This window comes from Vespula pensylvanica, chromosome 5, assembly GCF_014466175.1.
Source record: "Vespula pensylvanica isolate Volc-1 chromosome 5, ASM1446617v1, whole genome shotgun sequence".
NCBI classification, from domain to species: domain Eukaryota; kingdom Metazoa; phylum Arthropoda; class Insecta; order Hymenoptera; family Vespidae; genus Vespula; species Vespula pensylvanica.
Window position 1 is genome coordinate 1,982,805 of NC_057689.1, and position 15,248 is coordinate 1,998,052.

At 29.4% G+C, this 15,248-nt stretch overlaps 3 protein-coding genes across 5 annotated transcripts; all 3 read right to left on the reverse strand.

The window, feature by feature from the left end:
• Positions 1-67: 67 nt before the first annotated feature.
• LOC122629242 (odorant receptor 13a-like) lies at positions 68-2,911 on the reverse strand. Of its 3 annotated transcripts, XM_043812429.1 has the most exons (7): positions 2,012-2,911; positions 1,498-1,806; positions 1,131-1,417; positions 886-985; positions 690-794; positions 412-561; positions 85-319 (listed from the first exon to the last, which is right to left on the reverse strand). In XM_043812429.1, the coding sequence occupies exons 1-7, from the start codon at positions 2,165-2,167 to the stop codon at positions 263-265; spliced, it is 1,164 nt and encodes a 387-aa protein (XP_043668364.1). In that variant the 5' UTR covers positions 2,168-2,911; the 3' UTR covers positions 85-262. The 3 variants fall into 3 exon arrangements, with proteins under 3 accessions (XP_043668363.1, XP_043668365.1, XP_043668364.1); XM_043812428.1 differs by having other exon boundaries at positions 68-561; XM_043812430.1 differs by lacking the exon at positions 412-561 and having other exon boundaries at positions 79-319.
• Positions 2,912-3,402: 491 nt separating this feature from the next.
• Positions 3,403-15,207, reverse strand: LOC122629246. The gene is made up of 4 exons (XM_043812434.1): positions 14,910-15,207; positions 4,800-4,935; positions 3,569-3,771; positions 3,403-3,494 (listed from the first exon to the last, which is right to left on the reverse strand). The coding sequence occupies exons 2-4, from the start codon at positions 4,918-4,920 to the stop codon at positions 3,423-3,425; spliced, it is 396 nt and encodes a 131-aa protein (XP_043668369.1). The 5' UTR covers positions 4,921-4,935; positions 14,910-15,207; the 3' UTR covers positions 3,403-3,422.
• Positions 5,576-14,528, reverse strand: LOC122629388 (cilia- and flagella-associated protein 61-like). Its single transcript, XM_043812771.1, has 23 exons — positions 14,055-14,528; positions 12,318-12,453; positions 12,078-12,238; positions 11,789-11,915; positions 11,274-11,615; positions 11,105-11,181; positions 10,607-11,029; positions 10,277-10,533; positions 9,918-10,171; positions 9,634-9,850; positions 9,138-9,391; positions 8,860-9,054; positions 8,645-8,770; positions 8,445-8,557; positions 8,227-8,375; positions 7,932-8,142; positions 7,502-7,671; positions 7,167-7,379; positions 6,974-7,078; positions 6,826-6,903; positions 6,633-6,749; positions 6,287-6,352; positions 5,576-6,159 (listed from the first exon to the last, which is right to left on the reverse strand). Exons 1-23 carry the CDS (start codon positions 14,071-14,073, stop codon positions 5,971-5,973), a joined length of 3,999 nt encoding a protein of 1,332 aa, XP_043668706.1. The 5' UTR covers positions 14,074-14,528; the 3' UTR covers positions 5,576-5,970.
• Positions 15,208-15,248: the final 41 nt, after the last annotated feature.

A 15,248-nucleotide genomic window follows, 5' to 3' on the forward strand; every position in this document is an offset into this window, starting at 1 on the left:
CTAGTTTCTCATTAACGTGTGTATTTAATGTATATTCACTTTCTACACCTTAGACTTCTATTTGCAGAATAATCGTTATATTAAATATATAAACATACATGAAGAGGATATAATTTATGTAAATCTAGATATATCGATTTAATGGTATTCACTGTAACATTCCAAATGTTCAACTTTCATGAAATTGATACTCCAATTATACTCCAGTTCAATATTTCAATTTGACGTAGCCTTAACTTTTATTACAAGTATCTTTGCTCTTTCATTCTTCGTTCGAGGCATTGAGTACTGTGAGATATGAAAATGATGTACTGAGAACCTTTGGAAATATAAATATAAATTCATGAAAATATCAGTAAGAAATTTAACGATTTGTAAGAATTTTATGTGATACATTCTTTTGGGACTTACTGTTGCAAAACTTTCAAGAGACATACTATAAAATTTTGCAGCTGTTATTTTGCATGGTACTCTACATCGCATGATGATCGTTTGTAGAATTAGACCACAGTTATTGTTATACCACTCGCTTTCATAAGCAGCAAAGCCTACAGCCTCGCTCTACATTCATGATACACACCATAGATATAGTTAATATTAATTAATAGTTAATATAATTCATTCTTGTTAATATTTATTAATTCAATAAATAAGAAAATAATGAATGTGAAGATAATTTTTTTACTTACCTCATCTATCAATTTGTTTCCGCTAAAACTAAATAGAAAAAGTTCCAGAATTGCGGAGTTCAAAAAAGCTGAATATTTTATGAATCTTCCTCTATCTTGAATCATCTGAGAGAACATATATATATATATACTAGATTAATTTTTATAAATTTATTGCGCTATTAATACGAATGTATTATCGCAAATAATAACGAACCTCAGTGATTTGAAATCCTGCGAAGCACACCAAACCGGTACTAATAACGAATTGCCCTAAGGCCAAGATATTTATAACTCTCTCCAGCGTATCAGCGAACCTATCTACGAGTAATTTAGTTAATAATTCATTGACTTTAATAGTATTATTTATTTTTGTAAAATTACTATTTTTCAAAGTTTGATCATATTACGATCACAAAATTTAATTCTAAGAAAAATTCAAAATAATGTCATCCATCTCACGTGATAGCATCCTGATGACTTTTTATACAGGCTGAAAGTTCAGTGTATGCACTTTGTTTGTTACCCTTTATATTTTTCAATTTGTTCTGTATGATTGCGAATTTTGCGGATCCATGCATAATAACGACAAGATTGAAACTCGTTGCAGCAGCTATAGTAGTGGCTGAGAAACAGCCTGATACAACGTTAAAAGTATAGATTATTTCGAAGAATGGAGAGATCGTATGATTTACAAAAAAATATCCACGAAAGGGTAGTACCCTCATAGTCGTATCATAAATGTATCCCTTTAACAAAATGAGACAATCTCGAATATTTATCTATTTTTTTTTGTTATTAATTTTTAGACCATGTTTATGTCGAATACCTCTATGAGAGGAGCACATATAAATAGGCAAATGGTGCTAGCTACGGTGAATATGAAGTATTTGGATAGGCGAAATGTAAATAAACATTTGTCTCTTAAAATGAGAATATCTTCATAGCTGCCTAAAATCCAATCGGTTTTCATAGTCTCGACGATATAGGACATGTCTTTGCGATATAAGGAATAAATCGTGAGTCTAAATCCACAGAGATAAAAAGCAGTACAAAGCAGAGCACATTCAGTTGCCTCGTTTAAATCGTCTATGGTGTTTATTACCTCTAACGTGGTTGCAGTGGACAACGATATAACCTGTGTAAGAATTTATTCTTTAATTGGTATATGTATATTACTTATATGTATATTACTATATGTATATATATATATATATATATATATATATATATGTATATGTATATGTATATGTATATGTATGTATGTATGTATAAACGGAGATAAGAAAAGCAAATATATAATATTCTAATAAGATAAAAGAAAAGAAAAAAAAATTTCTTACCATTAAAAACATAGCAACTGTATGTAAGTTTTGGAGTATTACAGCTGTCCTGGTAGAGTCTTTATCCAGTGGCCAAACAGAAATTATTTTTGTTGCTATCATTATGGGTTTTATAAGATTGTTATATTCGTCCACAGCAAATAATTGTGTATTCATGTTGATTCGAGATGTATCTCACACTTTGTACGACAAAATATTTTATATAAAGATTTTACTTTCTATCGAACGCGTACTCACGATTAAAAAATATTTCAAAATTGAAATCGTTCTTCTCTATTTTTTGTTCTTTTTAACAATCAATAACAATCGAGAACGTTGTTTGATACAAGATTGTATCTAACTCTCTTCGAAAGTAATACAAAAAATATTATCTACGAAGTTTCCTGGAGCGATTCTCCGAGCGTTCAATCGATACAGACACATCTATCATTTGCGGGTACACTAAAATTAGACTCTTCCAACCTCTAATCACATAAAGTGATATCCGAACTTTTAAACTACCATATATTCTTTGAAATTTTCTACACCATATTCCATACTATATATTTGCATATCTGATACCATAAGATTTAGTTACTCGTAGGGTAGCAATTTGGGCATACGATAAGTGATAGACACGTGTAAGAATAGATTTAAGCTACAATTGTTCTTCTCTAACAGTGGATATCAAACTTTCGTCAACTCCGTAGGATTAGGTCTATTAAAATAAGTTGATAGATTGATGGCATCGTCCTATGCTATTCTTATTCCCTATTTATTTATAACTATGCTCCGATGTTCTACGCTCCACCGAATAAAGAACGACGAAGATGCTTAGAGTAGTCTACGATAGAACAATTTTATCGTAGCGTGTGCTTGTGTTATCATTATAAAAATGATTATAATAAAAGAGAATAATAAACAGAGCAAGTATATATATATATATATATATATATATATATAATATTAATAATAGTGAGCTGTATTCATAAAATCATTCTCAATATAATCGTATAGTGCATTAATATATTCTATTATTGATAATATATTTTTATATATAACACTATATTATAATTCCACTAATTATATTTATGCAATTATTATATGCTTAATATCTTAAAAGCAATAAACTATATTCTATAGAATATAATGGTTAGATACTAAAAGAAGTGTTCAAGTTAATCAATTGTATGAAAAAAAAAACTCTCTTTGGTTTTTCAAAAAAGAATCTTAAAAGAAATTTTTTTAAAACTTACTTCTCTTCTCGAAAGTCAATAATCGTTTTTCGTATTGGTATTCGTTTTTTAATATAACGCAGTACTATTATTTCTCTCATATCAATAATTTTGTTATGCATAACAAATGATATGATCATTAACTTCTACTTCAGGTACACAAATTATTTTATTTTCGACATGTTCAAAAACACGCATCAGTGCAATCCTAGATTTCCACCAAGACCTTGTTCCTTTCTCCATTGAGCCAATCTTATAGCGTACCAATCCTAAAATATGTTTGTATTATAAAAGAAATAAATGTGAAAGAGGAGTTTAATGAAACAATTATTTTAAAAAGGACCTGGACGTCATCTTCGGATAAGCCTGTCTCCGCTGCCAACAGGACAATATCACCTGTATGAGGTGCCCTTGGCCATCTTTTAAATTGATCCTCAAGTACAGCTTCCTGATATTCTGTCAAACGAATCGTTCGAGGAATATGTTTCCTCTGAGGAGAATAGTTTCGAGTACTGCTGCTTCGTGGTACAAACTTTAATGTTCTCGCTACAAAGTAAAAAATTAAGTTTACAAAAAGCGCGAAAACGAAGTTGGAAAAAAATTTTCAATAACGCTTTTTTATAGCAGTGATAATTTTTTTTTGTTTAATAACATTCAGTTTATTTTTATTTTGATAGTGATACAAATCATTTGTTGTATTAGAAATTTTAATTTTGTAAAAAAGTAAATTCTATTAGGTGATAAATAATATTCCTTTTTATAATTAGAGTTTGACATATTTAAAATTTTGTGATTATAAACAATGTGTAATATTCTGCCACGAAATTTAAATACTTTCAAGAAGAGAAAACGAACAATTAATTCAATGTTATGTTCAACTTTATCTCTTTCATACATATAATATTATTTTTATTATTTTTTTTTTTTATATACGTTTTCCCTTTTGAATTTTCCATTAATTTTGGAAATGGTCCAAATCATTTGAGATAATAAACATATTTTTTCACACACGTTATTTAAACAATTTTTAAATTACATACAAGTACTACTTCTCTCAGAAATAAATATTTTTTCTACGTTTATTAATATAGAAAAATAAATAATTCAAACAAAAATGTCAAAATATTTCAAAATGAAAAAAAAAAACATATGACTTAGAGCTTTCATAATCACCGAGACTCTTATATATCCTAAAGAATAATCTCTTGATTTTTTTTCTTTCGACAAAAACATTAAAGAATAAAGATGGTTTTGCCTTGAAAATTATAATACAGTGGTTGCTCGTCCGCAATCCGTAAACAGTAGTCATTGCCGAGTAAATCACCTACGTAACATTTTTACACTTTTTTTATTCATAATCATAATCACAAACGTAGTCGTGTTTTGCTTCGATACGACATTCTTGCATTTTTCCACGTACTAATCACGATAGTATGCATCTTATTAAAACTGGAATGCTTAGTCTACTTATTCATTCAAAAAGAAGAGATTTCATTTCGATATATAGAAATCTTTTTAACTATATTATTAAAATTAAAAAGAAATTTTATTATAAAGTACGTGATTTAATTTACCTGGTTTAACCGATTTATTCGCATCTTCCAAATTAATATCGGTGGTACGATAAAAAGCGTAACTATTATCGGCATTGTAATAGTATGCTGATTTCCACGTACTTCTCGATGATGGAAGCATCTTTCAAGAGATTATCTGAAAAACAAATACGTGTTATGAAAAGTCATCAAATAAAAATTCTGAAATCCCTTAAATAAAAATAAATTATTAATTATCGTAATTGTCATTTATGGAATATTTTTTGCTGTCATTATTATGAATGTCTTATACATAGTAATAAAAAAAAAAAAATACTAATAATAGCATGACATTGACCCAAATAACGTAATCTTCGAGTTTTTGGATAGGTTTCAAAATCACTATTGCGCTGCTTTAAGGCTTACGCAATTCGACAAAAAGACTGTTTGCGATTCAAAGACTGACGCAAATCTATACTTAATGATAAGTATTGGTTACCGGTATCTTTCGTTATGTGGAGTAAATCTAAAATGTTAATCGATGCAAATGGTGTGGGGCACTAATTTGCCTTGAAACATTCGCACAGAACTTTATGATAGCGAGAGATACATGTAGACTGATCTAATATATAAGAGCTACACTTGATGAACTTGTCATTTTTATATATATATATATATATTTTTTTTTTCTGTATAAAATTCAATTTCGTATCGAAAAATAATTCCAAGAGAAACAAATGCGTGAGTGTAACGAACCTTGAGTTAAGTAAGGTCATGAAAGATTTTATGACAACTTATTTTTTTCTACTCACGTAGGTAAAGAAGACATAGACGGAAAGGTTATCCAAACAACAACAATCGAGACAACGATGAATGACAATATCACAACACTAATGATACTCTCATAGAAACATCTTGTGTGCGTTTATTATTCTGTCGTTTAGCGTGGGCGCTGTGACATTGCGGTGAAATGCCTATAAAACAACCTATAGAACAATTCTACAGCATTTTAAACTTGACCTACAGATCGGATAGCATGCTAAACAAGCGTACTTGGACTCTTTGAACGAGGACACTTTTATCGTAAATCAGAAAAATGTATGCAAGCTTGTGCCAGCGAGATTCGAACCTTAATTCAATACTATCTTGACGATATTCATAAATACATATGTATGTATATGTCTGTGTATATATTGTTGAATACAATATTACTTCATTCGTCACAAAATAATGGACTAGATGTGATATCGTGATACAACCATCGCATAAAATAAGGTGTACAATAAATAGGTAAATCTTCTTCCGAAAATTGTAGAAAATCTACTACACTATTTTCTATTTCTTGCTGATAGACAGATCCAATATATTTCTTTCTTATTAAATCACGATCCTTTTCTGATATCTATAATAAACAGACACCTTAGTATTAATATTCTAAGGTACGAACCGAAGATAATAAACATATTACATTTCAGTGAGTTATATTCAATAATGATCGATCGAGCCTATTTAAAAGAGTCATCACTCACCTCTTCCCCTTCGGATCTTAACAAAGCACGCAAGCAATCTTCGACTAAGGAATTACCGGAAGCACTCTGTTACGAAAAATGATGGTTTGATTTTTTTAATCTGACAACTATGTTTTGACGAGTATAGTTGTCATGATTAGACGATTTTAAAGATCAATTATTCTTCTTCGAAATTTTGTAAACTAATATCTTTCTCAAATTCCAAACTTGGCTCATAAAATTTCAAGCCTAAAAAGCTTCGAAAAAAAGTAATCGATCTTTAAAATCTTTTAGGAACTTCTGGGCCTATCCTATGTATTATATATAATTTTAAAACCTTATCAATGCTCTCCAAAACGTATCTTACCGTTCTGGATAACAAAGTGGCACGATTTTCGACTCGCAAACATTCGAATCTGTCGTAAAACAGTGCCATGGCCCATGGCTCCCGGAAATATGAATAAAAGTCCACGATAAGGGAATTCTGATAAAAAAATTATATCGATTAGAAAATTCAATATGAGAGTTAATGAAAGATAAGAAAAAAAAATGAAACTTACTCTGAAACGATATTTAACTTCGTTTAACATACTGTCGTGTTTTCCATACAAAGTGATCAAGTGATCTATTTCGAAATCCTAAAAAGTATAACATAATGAAGGGAGATTCGAATAAATTATGATAATAAACTTCGACATTGGTATAAACCTTTTTACTGCAACAAGTGATTGATTCTACGACATTCCGAGTATTTATATGTAATCGGAAGTAACCAATTTCGGATAAGCAATTACCTGTCACCATGACATCGCCCTAATAAATAATAAATCACTCGATTTAAAAAATATTATTATGAATATAAATACGAACTATATGTATGTCATATTATCGAAGTTCTTACGTAAAGAGATTGTTTTACAACGACATCACGAGACAATTTCTGTCCAGGTTTATCGACGTGAAGATAATGAAAGTTACCAGGTAACATGCAGGATACAATGATTGGTGATCGAAATTCTGGTAATAACAAGCACGATTTACTTCTGTCGAAGTTATTGTATCTTCCCTTAGATTCTTGATAGACGTCTACTACTTTGCGAATAATTTTACCAAGCTATTTGTTCAAGTTTTCAAGAAAAGCAATAAATAATAATTAGAGAAACACACAATTTGATAAATTAAAATGATAGGAGAATATAACTCATAAAGAATAAAATAAAAAAATGCGATACTAACTTTTTCACCAATCTCTATACTATTATAATGATTATGCTCGAAAAATTTGGCTTGAAATTTTCTCGAGTATTTGGTTATGCTTCCAGCTGCGAATACAAATGGATCGTTTGTACGAAATTGAGGATCTATCACTACACGTCCATCGAATACTAAACCAGCACGACAAATTGCTGAAATACATATATACATATGTATATCGATCGATAAAGAATTATTCACGTGTAGTCTGTCGAACAAAATACCAGGATGGGCCTAAGTGATTTTAAAAATTAATTGCTATTTTTCGAGCCTTATGATTTGTGATTTTATAATCTAAAACAAAAAATTTTCTCCATACGTATCGAAAGAGAGTAATTAATTTTTAAAATCACTTAGAAATTTTTAATCCGTCCTATATAAATATTATACAAAGATAATTATATATTGTTACCTAAAAAAGAATTGATATCAATCTCTTTCTCATAAAAATTGAAAAAAAAGTCACAAGGAATGATCTTGATATTAATTCCTGATCTTATAGTAACTGATTCGATTCTTTTAACATCTTGATATTCCTCTAACAAAGTCCAATTAATTATATTCCATCCTAAGAGAAGGTTTATTTCATTCTCCAAAATAGAATTCTTTATGGCTGTGTTCACCTTATAAAAGTTTTCGTATTACTGATTTACATTGATCAATAATTATTCATATTGTATTATATAATAGTCCTTTTTTTCGCGTACTTCACAGTTACGAAAAAAATTAATCTGATTGTCACATAGATTTAATTTAGGCTCGATCAAAGTGATCCAAGAACCTTTTATTCCATGTTTCATCAACCCATGAATAGCGCAATAACAATCGATGTTGTGTCCATAAAATACAATGGCTTCTATAAAACACGTAATTAATCTTTTTATCTTTATGTTTATAATATGGTATGTACGTTAAAAGAGCTTACTTTTCTCTTTGAAATCATTTGTTTCAGATTGAATTTTTTTTAATGAAAAGAATGCATCAGTATCATCGTTTATAGTTAAACTATTCCAAATTATTTGATTTGATTTTATATCACTATATAAAAGAAAGTTCAGAGTGATTAACAATAATAATAAAAATATATTAAAACTGAATTTTCAATTAAAAAATCAGAAAATTTACGCTTTTTTGTCTTCATCAATTTTCTTATCTCTGAACAATGTCGTTTGGTATTGAAGACCGCTAGTTAAAATCAGAAAGTCGTAACTCAAGTTTCCTTGATCCATTACAGTCACGTATTTATCCTTCCTGTTGCAAACGAACATGTCGTACATTTTAACAAATTACGAAGGTCACTGCCTTTTCCACGGAAACCTGGTCTCTCATCAATTTATTACCTATTAATCGCTAACAATTTTCCGTAAACGACATTGATCCAAGCACGTCTTGTGATAAGGAACTGATAATTACGACAATATCTTCCCTTAAATGGGATCATATCCCACTTAACATCAGTATGTTTCCTTTCATATGGTAATCCATTCGGTGAAATCAAAGTGAGATTTGTAAAGTGGACAAAATTTTGTAGATACCTATAACGCGAATCTATTGTTTATATATATATATATATATATATATATATATATATATTTCTTTTTTGTTATCAAGCCTTTACCCTAATGCTAAAAATTCGACCAAAGCTGTGCCACAATCGGAAGCACCTACGACAACTATCTTCGTATCAATGATGCGATTTGGTATCGTGGCGATTCTTGGCGTTGTCATAAAAAGTGAAAATACTTTGTCTTTATTCTGTTTAAGTTTAATTTCATTAGTCTCGGGGCAAGAACAAAATTCGTATTCTATTCTTCTACGTGGATTCACTGGTACCATAGTTTTTAAACAAGAAACTATTGGCTTAGTTCGAGCCTAAAAAATATATATTAGCGCAGTATTATTATTACCGTTATTATTATTATTATTATTATTATTATTATTATTATTATTATTATTATTATTATTATTATTATTATTATTATTAGCATCGAAACTTTATCAAACAATCTAATGATCTAGCTGTTCTAATTATTTCCGATTCTTCTCACGCATTACTCGAGAAGAATTAATTTAATGCATCTACACAAGTATGATACGTGAGAGTAAAAACTTACGAGTGAACTTCCTTCTTCCTCGTAGAGACGATAATAAAGAACCGTCAAGTCGCATAGTCGCATGATCTCGTAAAAAAAGAATTTCTGATTTATCGAAAATATTGGCATTAGAACAAAATGTAAGAGGCAACCATAAGCTTCGTGACAAATATATTGTCTCACAATAAAGTCGTCTACGTGATAATGCTTTTTGATCTCTTGGTGATCCTTCTCAATGCTATAATTATAATAAAATGTATGATTAAAAATTGAATATAATTAGTTCAATATGTATTATTAATTACCAGACAATAGCCAAGCCAATAATCGTATTACCAGATGTGAAAATATAACTATAAACATTGTTATTAGTTTGATTTACACTTCGATTAAAATCTTCCATTATTTTTTTGCTTCGTGGAATATTAATTAAAAATTGTTTTATTTCAGTTATATCGCATAAATCACCTTTGTGAGATTTAATTTCTCTGAAAAGTATTGCCTTGTGAGCCACGTACAAAGACATAGGAAAGTCTTTGTTATATCTCAATGGTACTCGCTATATATGTTAATTATTAATTAGACATAACATTCACTTTCTAGATATCTCTATGTAGGATCTATCCATGTAACTAAATGAAATTTTCTATAAAATTTTACCTACCACGAATAGTTCCAAAAAGGAAAAGTATGAATAAGTTGATGGTAAAAGTAATACACAGTAATCTAAATCAGGGAAACATTCAAAAGCAGCTTCCAAAAATTCTCGCGTTCCACGATTACCAATATCTTCTCGTACCGCAAAAATCTCTACAACGAACGCATTAACTTCGCCTTGATAAATGCGACTCGTCAAAATATCTTGTTTCATATCAGACGGTTCTAATTCGACGACATTCAATGATGTTGCCGGATATATCTCTTCGAAAAAATTTATTAATTTGGTATGCTGCAGTGTACACGTATTATTAATGATCTATTTATTTATTATTACTTGGTACTTCAAATATCGCATCTTCGAATTCGTTAATATTAAACTGATCAGAAACCGATGATCTATCATCTTGATCGAGATCTTCTTCCTTCGATTCTTGATAAGAAGTTTCTTCTTTCATTGAAGTTTTACGTAATGATGATCGGATTTCATTAACATTTTCCGAATTTTCTTCTTTAAACTGAAGATATAAAGGACAGGTATATTGATTGACATTGAAAATAAAATGAAGAGTTATGTACTCAAGCGAACGTACTCTAATTATTTTTTCTTCATAAATAGTACTATCGATACGAACGCGTTTTTTTGCTATAGGAAAAGGTTTCTTTTGTTTATAAGTTTCTTCAAGTTCGGTATCATCCGTTTGATCTTCCGCATTTATTTCTTTATCAATAAATTTTTCAGTTTTCAAACTAGTTTCATCTAAGAATACAAAAAGAAGATACTTAAATTGTTTTCATATTTAATTAACAATATGAAAAATTGACATTTACTGACCATTCTCGGAAGTCGTTTCAATCTCAAGTTTTTCCTCAACGATTGCATTTGATTTTTGCTCATATTTCGAGTTGTCTCTAAATAACAATGTATTTTTAACATATTTCTATTTATACTTCCGCTTATAACAATTATATTCTCTTTCTCTATGCGTATGTATGTGTATTAAATATCGACTAACAAGAAGGTGTCCTGCAATGTTCCAGAAAAAGTTGTAAAGAAAACCTCGCTTGGACTTTTTGATATCTTCAAATCCTGATCTGTTTCATGTGGTTTCCTCAGTCCATCATAAAGAGTCAATTCAAAATTCTCATTTAACAGATCGACGTCGATCGTCGAATTAACGCAGATCACTCCAGTAGCTAAACCATTGTCGTCCTCAGAAACGATTAACTGACGGTGACCGTCCGGATAACGTGTCATTTCGCTTATGTAATACTCCCCGTAAAATTCTTTCACATAGGACGAGTCTGCGTCGATTATCGGTATTATGTCGTCATTATCTTCCTCCCTATATGAATAATATAATCCTCATACGAATATATATTTTTTTAATGTAATACTTGTAGCAACTACTATTTCGACACTCTCCATAAAAAATATAATAATAATAATGATAATGATACTAAAAGTAATAATAATAATAATAATAATAATAATAATAATAATAATAATAATAATTACACAGCACGACGAATTTTTAATCTTGGAATGATATTGTATCGCATACATATATACAAAGCTTGTACCATAAACGTATCCTTGAAATTAATTGGAGCTATCCTGATCATGTAATCTGCGAAAGAATTTTCTAGAAAAAAAATAAAAAAATAAAAAACGGAAAGAATGAGAAATATATATATATATATATATATATATATATATATACACACAAAGGATATAACAGGTTTTGATCAGTGAAAGAATCGATACCTATGTACATACGTATATATACATATTTTCATGGATTTACCTGGTTCGATCTGAGGTGGAAGCACAAGAATAACGTGAAAACAGTGGATATCCATGTCAAATAGAGCAACAAGAAGAGATTCGAAGAAATTTTCAGTATAACGATCGTCCCAAACGAGACAATGAATAAAGAACGTTCCATTTTCTATAACATCGTCGATGCTATTTGAGAAAAAAAAAAGAATAAGATGTTGGTTTAGAATGAATATCTTATAATAAATTTTTCATATAGAATATTTACCTATAATGCATTTTTAAACAATGGAACCATTCTTGTTTTGGAATCGATGGAATATTAGGATAATTGCAGAGGAATATTCCCGAAATAATATCTCCTTTTTCGTTGTATTGAATTATAGTGAAACAGGAGGATTCGCTGTAATAGGTTTTTCATCGAATTTCACGCCGCAGAAAGAGAGAGAGAGAGAGAGAGAGAGAGAGAGAGAGAGAGAGAGAGAGAGAGATAAAATGTTAAGTTTTAGCGGGAAATTTAAAAATCGCTCATATAAATATTTTTATAATAATAAAGTTAGATATTAATATATAATCACTGCCAATTACTATATTCGTCCAATATCGATATCTCCGAATATATCGTAAGTTTTAACTGATATTAAATGTTCCAAAGCTGGTAAATCGGAATGTAGACCACGACGATAACCCTGAATTTTTGGAACGTATTCCCTCTTATTTTTTTCAGGATTATATTTAATCACAGGTATATCTATACAGAACATTGTAAAATTCTAAACTTTTAATCTAAACGCATTTAATATCGTGAGAGAAGATCTTGATAGGTAATTTTTTTGATAGGACAAAAATCGTCAAGATCGAAATAACGTACATATATAGCAATTAACTTTTGAAGATAGCCGCATAAATGACGTGTATATTTAAATAAGTGACGCAGCGCCGCTAAGTGGCAAAAAATGGAAACATTGATAAAATATATACGATTATACTATTACAATTAAATTATAATTACAATAAAATAAAATAAAGTTTTGTTATGAAGTACCTTTAAAATGATTATGTTTTAGAAAATTAAAAGAGAACGAGTATGAAGACGAAAAATTCCTTTTTCCTTGTCTTCCCAACTAACAATTACTTACTGAGATGTCATATCCCTCTTAAAAGTTCGATTGAACAAATGCGTTTGTACGAGCGGAAGTATCCACTCGCACACCCTTGTTTCTCACGTATATACATACGGATATGCAACGTTCTACACGTAATAAATGAAAATAAGAGCCGATATAATAAATTTTATCTTCCGTATTACAAGGATTTCCGTTTTACGAAGATAATAACCAGTGTCCGGATTCCATATCCTTAACTCAAATCAACGTGAATTCAGCAAATATTTAGATCGTCAGCGCATTAATACATACATCGATCGATATCAAAAATTGCATCAAGATTCGCTCTTCAAACTATAAGAAATGATCTTATTGGTCGACAAAACAATACGTTATTCGTAAGAATGGTCACGTGACATATGATATACGATCTCCTGACAATAACCATCTGGTCATTTTTTTTTATTATGTTCATACTACACACACAATAATACCTTTTATGTCGATTTAAATTTAAATATATTCATGAAAGGTAATGATACGTTTTTGACAAAAAATGTGTTCAATTTTTTAACAACTTCGAAATAGTTTTATAAAGAAATCATAAAACAATTATTTTTAACAATTTCGAAATAGTTTTATAAAGAAATCATAAAACAATTATTTTTGGATAATTTCCAAGATATTCGTAGAAAAGTAGTAAATATTAAGAATACATTTATGTACATACACATTCTTTTATGTAACTACATTTATGTATATAAGATATATGAGAATATTTTATAAAGAAAAAAATTTATTGCAATACAATAACTATGTACAAATTCTTTAATCATTTTTATTTCTCTTTCTCTCTCTCTCTCTCTCTTTCTCAAGGAATCTCATAATTTGTAATTAGCGACGCGAAAAATGATTCATGAATTGATGCCATTCATCTCCTCGCGTTATAAGATCGTGTTTGAAGCCACTCCTACAACTTGAAAAACATTCCGACGTTCATTGAACCAAAAGAGAGAGAAAGAGAAAGAGAAAGAGAGAGAGAGAGAGAGAGAGAGAGAGAGAGAGAGAGAGAGAGAAAAGAAAGAGAGAAAAAATACCATATATTCGTGTATTCGATAATAAAATTTATACACAAGGTTTCCGTCATTTTCCTATTGATCTTGATTCTCTTTTATTCATGTCAGATATTTGCTTTGTCAATTTATTGTGAAATTAATTAACAAGATTTATGTTTGTAAATAAGAACTGCGCAAATGAGTTATGACAAACGTCCACTATTAACCTGTATCAAATTTCTCGTCAAAACAATTAGCGGTATGTAAACATGCTAAATAATAAAAATATTATATATACATATATATATAATATATATATATATAAACATACATATATATATATATATACACATACATACATACATACATACATACATACACACTTTATAATTGAACAAAAACATTATAAAATATTTCCATAAATGTATATTTCAAATAAACAGCGAGCCAAAAGTTTCTAGGTTTGTAATAAAAAAAAATAAAAAATAAAAAAAGGAGAATTAGCCTAAAAAGTTTCAGAAAAAGTAATCATTTAGGAACTTTTGGCCCATCCTGTATTAACAAATATAACTTCATTATTTGTTATTTATATTTTGTTATGAATATTCTATTCCAATAGTTAAAAATAATGTAAATATAATACATTTTTATTCTCTGCAAGGATTATCTAAATTATTATTGAAATTAATTCTACGATACCTGTTTATCTTCGTTTGTTCGTTCTAAATAGCTTCCGAGGTCCTCGGAGACACCACACAACCCTCACTCGTTCGAAGTACGCACACGACTGACATTTGAGATTTCAAGTTCGAACGTGTAGTACGTAATAATATGTAGTGAGAAAGGAGAGAGGGGCGAAGGATGCTGTGCGCGCTGTAAATACGTACTGTAAATATTCTCATGCATGTGACTCCGAGGATCTTGCACCCTATTCTTTTTATCGTAACTTTTGTTGCTATGTTAAAATACCTGAAGAGGAAGAAATAAATATTCGATTAAAAAATATAATGTTTTAATGATCTTTTTTTTCTTCTATGT